Here is a 19,822-nt window from a genome sequence, read left to right on the forward strand (position 1 = left end):
AATTAAGATTAGTAGGGTAACCTTATTATTTACCATCCAAAATGGCACACTTTAAAGTGAGAATGTAGTTACCATAATCATTGTCAGGGCAAGAAACATAAACCAGCTCTGCCCCAAACAAACTGGAATATAAAAAGTCACTCTACTTTATTAATCATCCACAGGATAGAAGATACTCAACAAATATTTGAGTCTAAATGGAGCAGGGTTTTAGGGAGTTTCTGCTGTGATCCAGCAGAAATGAATCTGACCAGGAACCATGAGGTTGCGGGCTCAATCCCTGGCCTTGCTCAGTGGGTTAAGGATCTGGCGTTGCCATGAGCTGTGGTGTAGGCAGGCATGCGGAAGCTTCTATTCAACCCTTAGTCTGGGAACCTCCATATGCCGTGAGTGCAGCCACAACTCCAGCTCTAAAAAGCAAAAAAATAAAAAAAAAATTTTAATTATAAAAAATTAAAATACTAAATGGAGGAGTTCCCATCATGGCACAGCGGAAACAAATCTGACTAGGAACCATGAGGTTGTGGGTTCAATCCCTGGCCTCTCTCAGTGGGTTAAGGATCCGGTGTTGCCGTGAAATGTGGCGCAGGTTGCAGATGTGGCTTGGATCTGGTGTGGCTGTGGCGTAGGTTGGCAGCTATAGCTCCAATTAGACCCCTAGCCTGGGAACCTCCATGTGCCTTGGGTGCAGCCCTAAAAAGCAAAAAAAAAAAAAAAAAAAAAAAAAAAAAAAAAAAAAAAGCAGGGTTTAAATTTAAAGTATTTCAAAACAAACCAGAACTCTGACCCAAGTGTATCACAGAATGTTAAGAGTTGAAGTTCAATTTTCCCTGACAACACCCCTTTTAGCCATATCATGCAGGCTTTTAACAAGAAACACCTCTATCTAGTACTTCAATAAAATGAGCTATCCTCTGGGAATCACAAATTGTTCAATGACATCCTGTCATTTCCACATACTGATTTTAGTTCTGTCTTATTTATTACAGACAGTAAGTCAGTAAGTCGGCTTGCTTCTTCAAGGTGACAGCCCTTCAAACATGACAAGAGGCCATTATCAACTCTCCACCTTCAAGGGATGCATGCTCACTATAATTTAAAACCAGGATGTGGTTTTCTGTAGCAGATGGTGTCAGTGCCCCACACTACAGCCTTTAGATTTTCTGTGCTCTCTAGCCAACTTCCAATTCTAGGTATCTGTATTTCTGTGCCTGAGAACTTCCCTGCTAAGTCCAACATACTCAGCAGATCAGAAGGGCCAGGAAATTAACATCCCCCAAACAGCCCTCAATCATTGACACATGACTTGGCATTTACATGCTCAGTTTCCTTTCCCTCTGGGTGGGATAATTTTGTGTATTCTTTACAGTTTTCCAAAGTTTTCCTAAGGGAGTAGCTCTAGTGACCCACCCACCACAGCTGATGGCTTAAGAATGGTACTGGCTGCCTTCCCTCCCCCACCTCCCTCCCTACTTCCTCCTTCCTTACCAGTGAGCCCTCCATTTCCCAAATAAACTCTGTGCATGCAAACCCTCGGCTCAGAGTCTGAGACACACATTATCTGTCCCCTACCTGTTTACATGCTTCAATACTAGTTCACTTAATGAGACACAGTTCTCAATTAATTATGAATTCATACATCTGTATTTCCTACTTACTACACTTTCTGATTTTTATTCGGGCAATCAAGCTGGCACTAAAGAAACTGAAAAAGTTTTGGAAATCCAACCTTTAGCTCTATCTCCTCAACTCCAGTGTCATTAAGGATAAAAGTTTCCACAGTTCACAGATATATGGGTATCTGAGTTATTTTGATCTGTACATGTTAAAGGAAACTACTTTATTATCCAAAGTCGATGTAAACTAACTCCATCATCCATGAAAACACACTGTATATTACTGCTCCTCTTAACTATAGATTTAAAATTATCTCTGGATTAAGAACAGCACGGTCCGCAGTAAACAAAGGGCAGTATCCCTAATCAAAACTGGTCTTAGAGTTCCCGTCATGGCCCAGTGGAAATGAATCTGACTAGGAACCAGGAGGTTGCAGGTTCGATCCCTGGCCTTGCTCAGTGGCTTAAGGATCCAGCACTGCCATGAGCTGTGGTGTAGGATGCAGATGCGGCTTGGATCCCACATTGCTATGGCTCTGGTGTAGGCTCGAGGCTACAGCTCTGATTGCACACCTAGCCTGGGAATCTCTGCATGCCGCTGGGGCGGCCCCAGAAAAGGCAAAAAGACAAAAAAAAAAAAAAAAAAAAAAAAGACAGGGAAAAAACAAACAAAACAAAACAAAAAAATTGGTCTTAAGAGGAGACCCGCATGGAGTTCCTGTCGTGGCGCAGTGGTTAAGGAATCCAACTAGGAGTCATGATGTTGTGGGTTCAATCCCTGGCCTTGCTCAGTGGGTTAAGGATCTGGTGTTGCCATGAGCTGTGGTGTAGGCTGGTGGCTACAGCTCAGGTTAGACTCCTAGCCTGGGAACCTCCATCTGCCGTGGGAGTGGACCTAGAAAAGGCAAAAAGACAAAAAAAAAAAAGAAAAAAAAAAAAAAAAAAGAAACCCACAGATAGATAAGGAATTCTCCCTGATCTCTTCAGTTCATAGTTAATTCTACCCAATCTCTACCATTCTGCAACATTCTAATCTTTTAAAGGAAAAAAAGAGTCTGACCTAATAAACTGGTATCAGATAATACTAGCTGAATCTAATTTTGCTACATCCCATTGGTTTTGGAGTGTCGTATCTTTGTTGTCATTTGCTTCTAGGTATTTTTTAATTTCCTCTTTGATTTCTTCAGTGATCCACTGGTTGTTTAGTAGCATGTTGTTTAGTCTCTAGCTGAATCTAATTTTAATATCAACTCAATCCAGCAGAAGAAAAATTCACCATTCTTTAAAGTTATTGCACCTCAAAAGGGAAATGATTAAAACAAAAGAGAACTATGACAAAGTAAAAAAAAAAAAAAAAAGAATTCTTCTACTAACATAACTGGGACAAAATAGTGACAAGTCTTCATTCTAGGATATAAATATGTAACACACAATAGAGTTTATGAAGTATGCAAAACAGTATATCTCAAATTTTACCACTTTGAAAGTCATACAGGGAATCAAGTCTAAATGAAATGAAATAAATTCTAAAGAAGGTCCCAAACTGCTGATGAAACAGAAGTACTATTACTATACTATGTAAATATCTTAAGCAGATGTTCAGAGTCAGTAATGTGAATTGGAGAGAGACTAAGTATTTTGCTTACAGTTTCATTTAATACGCTGATGAAGTCTTCCCTTCTTTGAGGTGGAGTCCAATCAATTGTTTTATTTAGCAATAACCTATTCTATCTTATCCCCTGAGGACAGATTAGCTTTCGTAAATCTCAATTGTGTAACTGCTACTACCATCTTTAGAGTCAAGGAGAGCTTTCCTCAAGTTTCCTCTCTACCACTCAGAATGTGCCCTTGGGCAAATTTTCAAATCTCTTCTAAGGCTATTTCCAAATAAATATTAGTTTGGACAATTTTTTTAACCTACAAAGATTACAACCTTATATAAAAAGTATAAAAACAACAGAAATTCCTAGCCTTGCTGAAAGCCCTGAGACACTGCATTTACAACACAGCATGGGAGTTCTGTCGTGGCTCAGCAGTTAACGAATCCGACTAGGAACCACAAGGTTGTAGGTTCCATCCCTAGCCTCGCTCAGTGGGTTAAGGATCTGGCATTGCCATGAGCTGTGGCTGGCGGCTACAGCTCCGATTAGACCCCTAGCCTGGGAACCTTCATATGCCACAGGTGCGGCCCTAGAAAAGAAAAAAAAAAAAAAAAAAAAACACCACAGCATGGTGCCTGGTACCTAACTTTACTGAACATTGAACATTATTGAATAATGTTCCGCCTTTTAACATTATATTGAAGTCATTTCAACTTATCCAGCCAGTGTTATCTTTCTTTACTTTCTATGCTCCAGTCAATCCGAACTGTATTGCTAAGATCATCATTTGCCACCCCCTCAAACCTGTGACTACTGAAACCCTGGGCATCGCTTAAAACCCAGATCCCATGCCGACTGCATCTCCCGCAGCCTCAGAAACACATCCCTCCTTCCATGAACTGACAGAATCCTTCAAATACGCCCTTTGTGGTATTTAACACTCTGCATTCTGTTACAGTGCCCGTCTGCACACGTTTTAATTCTATGTTCTATAACGACAGCACAGGAATTTGCCGTAGTTTTGAAACTGAGAAGCCTCCAACTTTCTTTTGTTATTTTATATACAAAGAGCTGCTGATTACATAAACCTCCATGGGAAAAAAAAAAAAAAATACACCTGAACTTAAGAAGATACAAAGAAGGGAAGAAAAAAGAATTACACTGTGGAGATTAAGAACTGAAGATGTATTTCCTACCGGTATTCTGCTCCCCAGCCTTTCACAAAACTCATTCTTATGGTGCACATTCTAGTTAGCTGATACACGGCTTCAAAACCCTGATTAACGGACTGAGCCAGAAGAGCAGCAAATTCCTGGTTATTGAAGATCTTCAGATTACAGCCTATGGTTGAAAAAAGTAAAAAAATAAATTAAAAAAAATTGTATAAAGGGATATTACTCTAAGAAAATAATTTTAAAAGAGCCACAGATATTAGAATATGAGCATTCAAATCACTGCCCGACTCCTAAATTAACAGAAGCTAGAAACACTTGGCAAATTGATAGGATAGATTTATTTACATTGTTGTATCCGTACCTGGTGGGATTTTACACACTGTTGCAGGGTGCCAGCCGTACCTCTGGTTACAGTTGGGGCTCTGCACAAAGATTGCACTGTCACTTAGGCACTCAGCAAAAACTTCACCGCCTATGTAATATAAGCGCACTCCTCTTCCTAAAACAAAATACATACGTCATTAACTTTACAATATTTAATATTTCACCATGACTTTGGGAGAGTCTTCTAAAATGATATATTTTGATGACCTATTCCATTGGTATGCTTTTCTGAAATCTAACTTTGAAACATACCACTGTATACTTTTTCAAGTATTTTTTTAAATAATGATTTTATTGATTTGTAAAACTAATACATGCTGATCAAAAGTACTTAATATAGAAAAGTGCATGGATAGTAAATACTTTCATAGAAATTATTATTTTTTATTTTTATTGGATTTGGAAATATATTCTTTTTTTATTACTCAAATGAATTTACCACATCTGTAGTTTATTATTTTTTAAATAAGTTAAAGAAAATGAATTACTTTGAAGGAAGTAACTAATGTCTCAACAAATATGCCTTCATTATAACAAACAGTATTTCCTTAAAGATCTCACTAAGGTTAAGAAAAAAAGGTAATAAAAATTATCAAGAGGTTAGAGTCATTTGCCTCTTTTTAAAACTATATATACTATGGTAGCAACCAGATCTCCATACAAGCAGAATTAGGTTAGAAAAAAAATTTTATGGGAACATTTTTTTTTTTTTTTGTCTTTTTGCTATTTGGGCCACTCCCGCGGCATATGGAGGTTCCCAGGCTAGGGGTCGAATCGGAGCTGTAGCCGCTGGCCTACGCCAGAGCCACAGCAACTCGGGATCCAAGCCGCGTCTGTAACCTACACCACAGCTCACGGCAACGCTGGATCGTTAACCCACTGAGCAAGGGCAGGGACCGAACCTGCAACCTCATGGTTCCTAGTCGGATTCGTTAACCACTGCGCCACGATGGGAACTCCTATGGGAACATTTCAATATACTTCTTTCAGAATTTGACAAATCAAATATATACAAATACTAGGGACATAGGATTTAAAAAAAAAAAGAAAAAAAAACACTGTGAAAAGCAATTCTAAGGTCTCAAATCAACTGACTCCAAGAAACTATCTTTGGTGGGCCTGACTTAATCAGGTAACAGTCCTTAAAAGAGACTGGGCTGGCCCTGGTGAAAGTGATTCAAAGAGAGTGAGAAGGATCCAACATTTCACTGCTGAACTTGAAGGTGGAGGGGGCCATGTGGAAAGGAATGCAGGTGGCCTCTAGTTGCTGGGAGCAGCCTCTAGCTGACAATCTACATGAAATGGGAATCTCAGTGCTACAACTTCAAGGAAGTGAACTCTGCAGTAATCACCTGTGAGCTTGGAATAGGACTTCAAGCTCCAGATGAGAACACAGCCCATCTCACACCTTGATTTCCTCTTGTGAGACCCTGAGGAGACTCCTAACCCACAGAAACTGTGAAATAATAAATTTCTGCGGTTTGTAGGCTGGTAAGTGTGTGGTAATATGTTATGCAGCAAAAGGAAATTAATAAAACAATCAACAAGCTAAATTTAATGCATATATACAGAACCTGGTGCCCTCTTCTCTTAATGACTACAGAATACTTTTTTTTTTTTTTTAAAGTGTGCACTTGACCATCAGGAAAACATTAAGTCCAAAAAGTAGAGATTTTTCAGGCCATATCCTCTGATCAAAATCATCCAATAAACTAGAAATCAAAAGTAAAAAAGACCATCTAATCATTGCAGCATCTAAAATTTTGTAGAGAAGTATAATTAAGAGAGGGTAAACCCTCTATTAAATTTGTATGTGGAACCCTAATCAAAACACAGAAAAATCAGAATTATTTTAGTTATAATACAGTGGGTATTTAGGGGCCTTCCTCATCTGCAAGACACCTGAGTACCTTAATAAGATTATATGAAATTTATACCTTAGCCAAGATTTGGGAAATTCCACACAGAGCCAACTAACTGTCCTCTGAAGTCACGAGCACTGTGCAATATCACACTAAATCTTTTTTTCCTTTTTAGGGCTGCACTTGCAGCATATGGAGGTTCCCAGGCTAGGGGCTGAATCGGAGCTATAGCTGTCAGCCTACGCCACAGCGACAGCAACACGGGATCCAAGCCACGTCTGCGACCTACACCACAATGCCGGATCCTTAACCCACAACCTCATGGCTCCGAGTTGGATTCATTTCAGCTGTGCCAGGACAGGAACTCCCGCACTAACTCTTTATCAGCATTGTAACTCAGGAGGTGATGGTTAACTAAATGAAATCAGAAGTAAATTATTATTAAAAGAAGTTAGTTTAAGGTGATGAGAACTAGTTCAGTTATTTTAGTAGCACTCAAACTGCTTTTACCTCAATGTCAAAAAAAATACCAAAGACCCCAAAGAATTGTTTATGTGGATTACATCTATGGAAACTCCATATTACATGTTAAAACTGAGATTTAAAAAAATTTATTAATTCATCTGAAAATAAAAGTAATAAATTCAGTATATATTAATATAAACAAGTTTATGAAAAATTAACTATTTTCCAAAGCAAGAGAAGAAGTAGTGGGAAGAGTAGCAATGTTTTAGATTTTTGCAAATCTCCTTAATGTCTGGCTGAAGAGAGCAGAATTCTCAGCAGACTCTACATTTAATTTTTTTGCTCGACTTTAAGCCTTGTAGACTCTGGATTACAGTCACGAAGGAAACAAGAGTAAAAACGGCAAAGAACGTCTTTATATCATTATAAAAATAGTTTTCACCTCACAAACTTGCTGCAAGGGTGCCTGGGACGACCACATTTTGAGATCCTCTGAATTATTTTTGAACTATATTAAATGGTAGTTCTTGTTTCAGTATCTTGCTTCAGATTAATAGTATGTAGATTTGATTTACTATATGAACTCATTGAAGGGGGAAAAACTAAGAGATGTAAATAAACTGAAAAAAAGTCATGATTTGTTGAAATCACAATACTAAAATCCGAACATGACAATTTTATGACTGATAGAGGCTCGGCAAAGTCAATATGTCTTTATTGAAGGACCTCTAGTATCGAGGGTACCAAATAAGGAGAAGCCCAAGATAAAAGTCTGCAGATGGAAGGATCACCAGGATCTATTAAAAGCTGTGAAGCTGTGCACTTAGACGTGACTAAACTTTAGCTGACAGAGAAGGCAGGCTTTTCTATACACAATCTTGATAATCTTGATGTGGTAAACCACATAATGCTCACATTATGAGTACAGGGTATTGGTATTTCACACAAGGGGAAAAAAAACATACCTATATGTCTTCTTGTCATTTCTACTGTAGCATTTCTGTTGACGTTGGAGAGTAAACCTAGGCAGAACCTCTCTGAATTGGACGGATCTGTGAAGCCATCTACGGTGAGCGAGGGCTGTGATGCGTGGAAGGTCTCCCCAACCCTCTGGTTTAATTCATAATATGCTATTGAACACCAAAATGCAGGTTCTGAGTAAGTAACTGGCTGCAAATCTGAAGGGGAAAAACAAACCCGTCAAAGCAAGAAACGCTGTGGGAACCATTCAAGCCAAGTCAAGCCAAGAATAGACTGCGTATCATCATCTTTACATGTTCTATGCCAGCTACCCTGGCGACAGCCCAGGAGACAGGTTTAACATCCGCAGCACGAACATTGCTACTCTTCCACATTCCAAAGATCATACCAGATTTTCAATGTCTCTAATTTCCTCCATTTCGTTAAGTCGCCCAAATCTTCAAACATCTTTTTTAGACTTTATGGTGGATTATTTGTTCTACAAGTAGTTTTCCTCCAGTTGCATCATAGGTAAAATAAGTCAATTTGCATTATAAAGTTAATTTGGGGAAGGATAAAGTACAACGAAGCTGAAGCAAGGATTAATGAGTCAAAAGCCACAAGAAAAAATAGGATACAAAATAGGACATATTTTTGACACGTGTCTATTTTAACATGAGAGTCTCACTGAGATACCCTAGTTATAAAAATAGGTGACTCACACACACAAGAAACGGAAAGTAATAAAACATAGCGTATGCAAGTGGAATCAGAAAGTAATAATAAAACATAGTGTATGCAAGTGGAATCAGAATACAAATCAAGAGTATTTACATATTTCATGAGAAAATGAGGAGTACATATATTTAAGTTCTATAATTTTGATTAAAATGCATCATTGCGAATACATGGAAAAAAGACAATTTTGCAGAACAAATTCTGAATGTGTAGAAACTCAAGAGAAACTGTAAAACAACAAGGTAAAGGCCAAGAATAACTACAGAAGGCATCCACACACACACATTAGCTACTGCATATATATATGTATATATATCTATATAGCTCCCATACCACATGCATATATCTGTGATGGTGATATATGCATATATATACATATTTATACACACATATCATATTAATAGTTGCTATTACAAAATAAATCAGAAAATAAACACACCCATAAAAATCTAGCCATATAGAATAAAATTTTCCATGAATAATGAATTTGATTGCCATGAATAAAGATTATTAATTTCTTACATTCATATGTGCCAGAAGAAAAGTTTTAGTAATACTGAAGCACATTATCAGTATCAATTTTTAAAAAGCATTACTTTGAGCAATCACTTGCTTATTCACTGGGATCTCTTTCTTTATATACGGAAAATAATCACTAGAAAGGATGCTTAATTAAATAAATGATACTGTATAAAAACTGTAGGGGAAAAGTATTTGCAACTTACCCAAACTATGATTAACAGGGGAAAGAGTAGTAGGCGATAGTTCTGCTGGCGATCCTGAAACAAGGATTCAATTTAAAGTAGCTGAGTAAATTTTTCCAGAACTTTGAACCAAATAATAATAAATTGATTCTATCTGGTCTTAATTAATTATCACAAATAATACACAGACAATTTATATGCCAAGAATTCAAAATATACAATTGCTTTATGAAAGTTTAGTTTTGGAAACTTCAATACATAAAAGATACAAGAGGCCTGGCTTCTAGGTACCCTCTCCCAAAGGCATCAGTTGTCGCCGGTTCTTTGTGTACCTTTCCAGAAACATTTACAAACCATACAAGCAAATAAATTGTGTTCTGTGCCTCCTGCTTTTTATATACACATGGTAACACAGTTCTGAACTTTGCTTTTACACTACCTATTCTCTCAGAGATGTTCATACATTTCCTTTTTATTATCTATCTATCCATCCATCCATCTGTTCATCTATTAGCTGCAATACACTATAACACACTGTGATCCCATATTGAGGGGTATTCAGGTTATTTTCAATCTTTTGCTTTAAGAACCAAGATTCCAATGACTAATCTTGGCATTCTGCTTACTCTCAAATGTATCTGAAGGACAGATTTTAAAAAGAGAAACTGCCAGATCAAAGGGCTATCCGTCTCTAATTTTGATAGATTTTACCAAAACAGTTATCTATAGAGGTGGTATCAGTTTACATTCCCAGTAACAACATAAACAGTGAGGGAATGCTTATGTGTTATTGCTGATAAATGAGGGCAACATCTTAACAAATTTAGTTTTAACTTATATTTCTCTTATAAATGACACTGAGCAGCTCTATGTTTGTTTACATTTTATTTCCTTCCTGTGAATAGTCTGTTTTCTTTTGCTCAATTTTCTATCGTGAAACTGATTACTTTTCTCACTGATTTACAGAAGGCTTCTTATGTTGCAGGGATTAACAGTCCTTTCACGGATGGGATGCAAATATGTGGTCATCTGGCTTATGACTTTTCATCCCAATTTTGATTAAGCAGTATTAAAAAAACTTTTACGTAATTTAGTTTAACAGTCATTTTGGGGTATGTCACATTTTGATAAAACAATGGTGACTGGAAATTCCTATTTTACTCTTAACTTGAAGGGAATACTTCTATTCTTTGCCCATTAAGTATGATGCTAGCTTTGAGGATTAGCGAGATAAAATTCCTTATTTAGGAATTTTGCATCAACATCTGCAAGCAATAATGGTCTGCAGATTTTATGTTGCAAGTGCAAATGTTATGCTGCCTCATAAAGACAAGCCAGAAGCTTTACATCTTTTCTATGCTGTTACATAGCATTGGAATAACATTCTTTAATAGTCTGGTAGAATTCCTGTGTGAAATTGTTTGCAGTTAATTTTCCAGGGCTTACTCTAAGACATTTCTCTATTTCTTCTATGAAAGTTGACTGTCAAGACAGCTCTATGGTCTGGAGTCAGTTTCAGTAAATTATATTTTCTTAGAAAATGATTCATTTCTTTCAGTTTTAGGTAAAATGGCTAAATACAATAAAAAAAAATAAGGCAGGGAGGGGGCATACTCACATAAAATAAGAAAAAGAAGGTACCACAGACACAAGAAAAAAAGAATGACTGAGAGATTACTTCACTCAATTCCATGCAACTACACTTTAAAACATATTTGTTGTAAACTGTTAAATAAGCATAATTATAGGATAAATTTTGCTTGTTCATCATTATTCTCTACATATTCTGAGAAGGTCATCTAAAAATGCATGTTCTACAGCTCCCAAGCTTTAAATGCATAGCAATGGCAAAGATGTAGAACAAGGCCAGATGCCCCTAGGGTACCTCTCCCCTCTCCATGCTATGAAAACTGTAACATCAAATACCAGGCAACACAGGTGAAATGGCAACCCCAGATAAGTAAATGAATCAAGAATAGAGAACTGGAGTTCCTGTTGTGGTGCAGTGGTTAACGAATCCGACTAGGAACCATGAGGTTGCAGGTTTGATCCCTGGCCTTGCTCAGTGGGTTAAGGACCCGGCGTTGCCATGAGCTGTGGTGTAGGTTGCAGACTCGGCTTGGATCCCGCATTGCTGTGGCTCTGGCTACGGCTCTGGCGTAGCCGGTAGCTACGGCTCTGATTAGACTCCTAGCCTGGGAACTTCCATATGCTGTGGGAGCAGCCCTAGAAAAGACAAAAAGACAAAAAAAAAAAAAAAAAAAAGAAAAAATAGAGAACAGGTGATAATTATTTTTAAGAATACAGAACAGCCTTTCATGATGGAGTCCTTATGTTCTTTTCTGTTCCTCAGTTTGAAAAATCTGTTGGCAAGCCACAACAGGTACAACTAAGAAAGGTCAAAATATATTTAGAACAATGAACTAAAACTCACTGTTACTTCCTGAAGCTGAGATAAAATAAACAAAGCCACTATTAGAAATGGAGGAAACTGCCCAATTTTTCATACCTTTTAACTGTTTACTCTCTCTACTAAATACTTATTAGAAGTGATGAGTAGAGTCATAGCTCATTAATTTAGACTACAGGAGTTCTGTCAAATGTGACAAGAGTTAGAATTGTAGATTACAGAAAGTTCATTATAATCATATGTGAAATTTTTAGAAGTTTAAATTGAGCTAAAAATTATTAGTTAACAGAAGTCTTTAGGAATTTTTAAAAAACAGAGCCAGGATAAATGATGATAATCCTATTGGTTATTCATATATACATGCTGCTACTGAAGTCTGGGACTTCCAATTATGAGAGGTATTAAATAATCTCACCATTTAAAGCTAGTTTCTATTACTTGCAGCTAAAACATCTAGAAAAATTCTTGTGCCTGTATCTTCGCATACAAGTCTGTATGTATTTGTAGGATACATTCTTTTCAACAAGAATATGTTAGATTAAAAGGAATGTGAGATTAAATTTTTATAAGTATCAAAGTACCCTCCCCAAATGCTTAGTCCCACCAACAATTTATGAGCTAGTGTTTCTTCACAGTGTCATAACCTTTTGACATATAACAATTTGATAGGTTTAAATAGGGTGACTCTAATTACTTATATTAATTTTTATTATAAATAGTGCATTCATGGAGTTCCCGTCATGGTGCAGTGCTTAACCAATCCGACTAGGAACCATGGGGTTGTGGGTTCGATCCCTGGCCTTGCCCAGTGGGTTAAGGGTCTGGTGCTGCCGTGAGCTGTGGTGTAGGTCGCAGACACAGCTCAGATCCCGTGTTGCTGTGGCTCTGGCGTAGGCCGGCGGCTACAGCTCCAATTGGACCCCTAGCCTGGGAACCTCCATAAGCTGCGGGAGCGGCTCAAGAAAACGCAAAAAGACAAAAAAAGTGCATTCATGTTCTTTATGTCCATTTCTATTAAGTGCTATCTTTTTTTCTCAATTTATAGGTTTTAAATTTAGAAATTGGTTATTAGGCTTGTACATTTACAAACATTTCCCCAAGTTTTCTGGTTTGTTTCGGCTTATCTTTCAAGGTGAAATTTTTTTTAAAATTTTTTAAATAACACTTTTTTAGAGCACTTTTACATCCAGACCAAAATTGATCATGAAGTATGAGTTCCCGTATATGCACGTACACGTACGTATACAATCTTCCCTGCCAGCAGCATCACATACCACAATGTATAGTTTTTGCAACTGAGGAACCTACACAGACATCATTATCACTCAATGCCCATAATTTACATTAGAGTTCATTCTTGGTGTTGCAGGTTCTGAGTTTTGTTTTTTTCCCTTTTTTTTTTGGTCTTTTTGTCTTTTCTAGGGCCGCTCCCGCAGCAATATGGAGGTTCCCAGGCTAGGGGTCCAATTGGAGCTGTAGCCACCGGCCTACGCCAGAGCCACAGCAACACGGGATCTGAGCTGTGTCTGCGACCTACACCACAGCTCACGGCAACGCCGGGTCCTTAACCCACTGAGCAAGGCCAGGGATCAAACCTGCAACCTCATGGTTCCTAGTCGGATTCGTTATCCACTGAGCCACAACAGGAACTCTTGGTTCTGAGTTTTGAGAAATGTATAATGACGTATATTAGCCACTGTAGTATCATACCAAACAGTCACACTACCGTAAAAATCCTCCATGCTTACCTCTTCATCCCTCTATCCCCCTAATCCCTAGCAACCACTGATCTTTCCAACTGTCTCTATAGTTTGTGCCTTTTCCAGAAGATCTTATGGTTGTAATCATACAGTATGTAGCCTTTACAGATTGGCTTCTTTCACTTGTAATATGTTACTGTTTCATTTATTTTCATGCCTTTATTGAGCAGACTTCATTTCAGCACTGAATAATATTTGTCTGGATGTACCAGTTTCGTTATTCTTTCCTTCATTCTGAAGGACATCGTGGCTGCTTCCAAATTTTGACAATTATGTTTATTCATTTACTTATTTTGCTTTATTTATTTATTAATTATAAATAATTATTTTAATTACTTTATTATTTATTTATTTATTTATTGCATTTGCAGGCTGCATCTGCACCATATGGAGGTTCCTAGGCTGGGGTCAAATCCAAGCTTACAGCTGCCGGCCTCTGCCACAGCCACAGCAATGCAGGATCTAAGCTGCATCTGCGACCTACACCATAGCTCAAGGCAGTGAATTTTGGCAATTATGAGTAAAGCCACTATAAACAGCCATATGTGCAAGTTTCTGTGTGTTCAGAAAGTTTTCAACTCTTTTAGGTGAATACTAACGATCATGACTGCTAGATCGTATACTGAGAGTATGTTACGTTTTGTAAGAAGCTGTCAATCTATCTTCCAAAGTGGCTGTCCCATTCATTTCTAGTCCCATCAGCAATAAATGAGAAGAGTCCTTGTTCCCTCTACATCCATGCCAGAATTTGTTGTTGCCAGTGTTTGGATTCTGGTCATTCTAAAAGGTGTGTAGTGGTAACATTTAAATTTTTATTTACTCGAGTTTATCAATCTTTTCTTCTATTGTTTTATATCCTCCATGGTTCTTGCTCAGATTCTTTAGAAAATTCTTCAATGTCATGTCCTGGAAATGAAAGGGTCTCATTTTTTAAGTGTTTTCTCCAAATGGAATTTGTTTTGGTATGAGTTATATGTTTAATATTTATTTTATAATGTTTTGAGGAATATTAAAATTAGTTTGAATTTCTTGAGCAAAATTAATGGCAAAAATATAGATTTTTAAGTTTCAGTGTATTAACTAACCATAAATTATTACCATTCAAGTGAAAAATAAAATAGATTTATAATTTCAAAAGGCATATATGGAAGGACAGGAAGTTAAAGGCCTTAAAATCATTTTACCTTCTTTGCACTCATATTACAGAGACTTAAAGCATATGCTTTACAAACAATCTAATTTACCAAATACAGACCAATCACATTCATAAACCTTTCAAAAAACTGAGAATCATGCTGGATTATTTCTTTAAGCACACCCCTACCTAATCATCCAACCAAGTCCTATCTCAGCATTATGTTGTAAAAGTAGGCATTTCTCCCCATGTTATGTGAAACCAGCTAGAGGAAGTCTAGTGTAGTAAAGAACAGAATTTCTAGAATCTGAGATCCTAGGTGTAAATTCCTCTGTCACTTTCTAGATATCTTTTTCTGAAATTCACTGCAATATTTTTTTATGAATTACATACAATGTTAAAGCCCCTTGTTTTACTTGCTTTTTAATTTTTTACAGTGAACAACCACTTGTTGCATAATTCAAAATATTACATCATAATTTTAATCTGTAAAATACTGTTTAACTTTTATTTGATATAGAATGGTAAAAACTATGACATTAAGAGGAAAAATTTTAAAGATATACATAATATGTCAACTCCATCTTAAAAAATACATTCCTCATGTTTATTATGTTCTACATATTTCCAATGTCCTGTGAGCATGAATTGTAGTCATAACGAGAATACAGTTGCTCTTCTGCTTTAATAATAACTTATACAGGGTTTCCCTTAGAGTCAGAATGTAGAAGACTATTGGAAATACCCTTGCTCCTAAAATAAGAAAATATCAGAAACAACAAAAAGAGAAAACAAAAAGTTGGCCAAAAGCTGTAGATCTATTTAAGACTAAATGAAGTAGTTTACAGAGAGGGATGAGTTCCTCCCACCTAAGCAGAGTGGTAACCACTTTCATCGCTGGGAGCGTCTGACAAGTCAGAACACAGACACACATAGGACTGTACTTGTCAAAGGAGCTGGAAGGCAGCTGGAATTGGAGAAGCCCACAGATACAGCCTTCTTCATTAGCCAATTCTAACCCTCATGTCTTTTTGCCATTTCTTGGGCCGCTCCCGCAGCATATGGAGGTTCCCAGGCTAGGGGTCCAATTGGAGATGTAGCTGCCAGCCTATGCCAGAGCCACAGCAATGCGGGATCCGAGCTGCGTCTGCAATCTACACCACAGCTCACGGCAACGCCGGATCCTTAACCCACTGAGCAAGGCCAGGGATCGAACCTGCACCCTCACGGTTCCTAGTCGGATTCGTTAACTGCTGAGCCACGACAGGAACTCCCAACCCTCGTGTCTTTAGTTGAGTACGTGGTGGCACAGAAGTTTCAGGCAATGCTGGAAAGCAGTGAGAGATCCTACAGTCTCACCATAATACTCATATCTGAAAGACCTACTGAGGTAGAGAACTGCCCCTCCCTCAAACCTGAGGTGATTTGATATTAAGTGTTATATATCAAATGCATTTGGGGTATACATTGTAATCAGCAGAATACTCAATGAGAAAATAATACAAATGATACTGTGACAAATTCAAGAGACTAGATTCAAATATTAACATACTTGATTAATATAAAAGGTAGGAAACCAGGAAAAAAGGAACAAAAGCCAGATGGTACAGGCAGAAAAGAAATAGCAAAATGGTAACCCATACCCAATGATACCAATAATTACATCAAATATAACAGGACCAGGTTATGGTTCAGCAGGTTATGAACCCAACTAGTATCCGTGAGGATACTAGTTCCCTCCATGGCCTTGCTCAGTGGGACGGATCTGGCATTACTGTGGCAGAAGCTCCAATTTGATCCCTAGTCTGCGAACTTCCATATGCTGCAGTTGTGACCCTAAAAAGCAAAAATAAAATAAAATTAAATTAAATTAAAAAGGACCAAGACCAAATATTCCAATTAAAAGACAAAGATTGTTAGATAAGACATAAAAAGCTATCCAAAAGAGGTACATTTTAAATATAAAGATGCAAATAGATCAAAAGTAAAAGGATAAATGAAAACTCTGCCATGCCACCTCTGAAATAAGAAAATACAGTGATGTTTTACACAAGACAAGTTTTATAACAGGGGTCACTTCATCAGAAGGACAAACAATTCTAAATGTATACTACTTAATAACATTCAAAGATTCAAAACACATGAAGCAGAAACTGACAGGGCAGGAACTTATGTTCCCACTGTGGCGCAGTGGTAACAAACCTGACTAGTATCCATGAGAATGCAGGTTTGATCCCTGACCTCACTCAGTGGGTTAAAGATCCAGCACTGCCATGAGCTGTGGTGTAGGCAGGCAGCTGCAGCTTCAATTTGACCCCTAGCCTGGGAACCTCCATATGCTGCAGGTGTGGCTGTTAAAAAAAAAGACAAAAAAACCCCCCAAAAAACAAAGAGAGAGAGAAACTGACAGGACAGATAAGAAGAAACCAACAATCCAAAGTCACAGTTAAGAGACTTTAATACTCCTCTCTGTGACTGGCATTAACAGATAAAAACAAATTAGACAGGATTAAGAGGATTTAAAGAATCATCAACCCCCTCCCCTGACCTAAATGATACTTAAGAGTAACACTACAACTGCACAGCACTCTTTTCAACTATAAATGAAACTCTCATCAAGATAAATAAGCCATGCTGTGGCATAAAATAATTTTTAGTAGATTTCAAAAGACTCAAATCTTACATAGTATATTTTGTATCCTAATGGAATTAAGTAAGAAATAATAAACTATCTAGAAACCACCCCCACACTTCTAACAGATGAAACTTCTAAACAATCATGGATCAAAGAAGAGATCAGAAGAGGAATTAGAAAATACTTAAATGATAATAACAACTAAATAATAATGAAACATTTGTGGCATGAGCTAAAATAGAGCCGAGAGGGAGATTTAGTTTTAAAGGCTTACATTAGAAAAGAATCAATGATCTAAAAATGTAAACTACAAGATCTAAAGAGAGAAAATTCAATGAAAAATAAGCAGATGAAAATAATAAAGAATAAAAAAAAGTAGTAAAAAGATAAACACAATGAAAAATTTAACAAACCAGGCAGTTCCTTGTTAAACTGGGTTAAGAGTTTGGCATTGTCACCACTGTGGCTCAGGTTGCTGCCATAGCATGGGTTCTACCCTTGGCCCTGGAATTTCTGCATGCCGTGGGTACAGCAAAATAAATAAATAAATGAATAAATAGCCAAAACCTGGTTCTTTGAAAATATTAACTGATAAAGCCCATGTAAGACTTACCAAGAATAAAAGACAGAAAAGTCAAATTATCAATATTATAAGTAACTCATGTGACATTACTACAGATCTTGCAGACATCGAGGGGATATTAGAAATATTAGAATATTAAAAATAACTTTATGGCAATAAAATCTACTCAGATGAAATCAACAGATATCTTGTAAGATATGAGTTGCTAAGCCAACACAAAAAAATCGACAATTGAAATAACTCTCAATTTAAAAAACCCTTTCCTATAAGAGATGATTTCTCTGGTAGAAACTATCAAGTATTTAAGGAAGAATTAATACCAATCCTATGCAAAGCCTTTCAGAAAATAGTAGAAAACCCCTTCCAATATATTTTGAGTCTACTCTTCCTATGCTATTGAAACCACAGGAAAACATTACAAAAAAGCTAAAGACCAAAACCTCTCACAAACATAGATGTGAAAATCCTTTAAACAACATTAGCAAATTAAATCCCTAAGTATTTTAAAAGTGTAATTTATCATAACCAAATAAGGTCAAAGTTGGTTTGTCATAAGAAAAATCATTTAGTGGAATTCTTCTCAAAAAAGGAGTAGAACTGTATAATCCTCTCAATAGATACTGAAAACGTATGGACGGAAATTCCATAGCTATTCATTACAAACACTCAGGACCCCAAGAACAGAAAGAAACATCCTCAATCTAATAAAGAAAATCTATTAAAAATCCATAATTAACACCTTTCTTACTGGGGGAATTATTAAAATGTATTCCCCTTATGATCAAAAACAATGCTTTTTAAAAATGTCCATTCTTGGAGCTCCTACTGTGGGGCAGTGGGTTAAGAATCTGACTGAAGCATGGTCATTGCAGAGGCACAGGTTTAATCCCCGGCTCAGCACAGTGAGTCAGAGGATCTGTCTTAGATTTAATCTCTGGCCTGGGAACTTCCATATGCCAAGAGGGCAGCCATGAAAAAAAAGTCCATTCTTATTATTTCTATTGAACAGTTTACTGTAAGTCTTAGCCAGGACAGAAAAAGAGGAAAGCATAAAGATGAGAAAACAAGACGTAAAACTATCTTTATTTAAGAGATGACAAGATCGTATATATACAAATTAAGAATCTACAGAATACTAGTTACAAAAAGCGATTTTTAGCAAAGTTCAGGAAAAAAGATCAAATACATAAATCATACTTTATTCTATATCTTAGGAACAATTAAAAACAAAATTGGAAAATATAACTTTTTAACAGTACTGAAAAGGTTAAAATAGTGAAAAGCATATCTAAGGACAGCTTTATATCTATGCTAAAAACTATAAAACGACAGAGATGGCATAGCCAATTAAGATGACTACCCTAAAGTTCTCAAAACTGCCCCTTCATTCTTTTTGCTTCCTTTTTTTTTTTTTTTTTTTGTCTTTTTGCCTTTTCTAGGGCCGCACCCATGGCATATGGAGGTTCCCAGGCTAGGGGTCCAATCAGAGCTGTAGCTGCTGGCCTACACCACAGCCACAGCAACGCAGGATCTGAGCCGCGTCTGCAATCTACACCACAGCTCATGGCAACGCCAGATCGTTAACCCACTGAGCAAGGCCAGGGACCGAACCTGAAACCTCATGGTTCTTAGTCGGATTCGTTAACCACTGAGCCACGATGGGAATTCCAAAACTGCCCCTTCATTCTTGACAAATAACTTTACTTTCCTATTTCATTGAGAAGATCTCAATCATGAAGACGAATTGCTTTCTGCTTCTGGATCCCAATCCCTCCATTTATTTACTTCCATTCT

The 19,822-nt window shown here is 37.1% G+C and overlaps 1 protein-coding gene across 8 annotated transcripts in view; it reads right to left on the reverse strand.

Annotated features, from left to right (window-relative positions):
• SMAD2 (SMAD family member 2) overlaps window positions 1-19,822 on the reverse strand; it is a 96,029-nt gene that overhangs the window by 9,002 nt on the left and 67,205 nt on the right. For 7 of the 8 annotated variants that reach the window (XM_013992841.2, XM_005659449.3, XM_021092635.1 and 4 more), the window contains 4 exon segments: window positions 9,527-9,580; window positions 8,069-8,281; window positions 4,754-4,891; window positions 4,414-4,558 (listed from right to left, as the gene is read on the reverse strand). In XM_013992841.2, coding sequence (XP_013848295.1) covers window positions 4,414-4,558; window positions 4,754-4,891; window positions 8,069-8,281; window positions 9,527-9,580 — 550 coding nt within the window. 8 annotated transcript variants of the gene reach the window in all.

Source organism: Sus scrofa, chromosome 1 (assembly GCF_000003025.6).
Source record: "Sus scrofa isolate TJ Tabasco breed Duroc chromosome 1, Sscrofa11.1, whole genome shotgun sequence".
Classification (NCBI taxonomy): Eukaryota; Metazoa; Chordata; class Mammalia; order Artiodactyla; family Suidae; genus Sus; species Sus scrofa.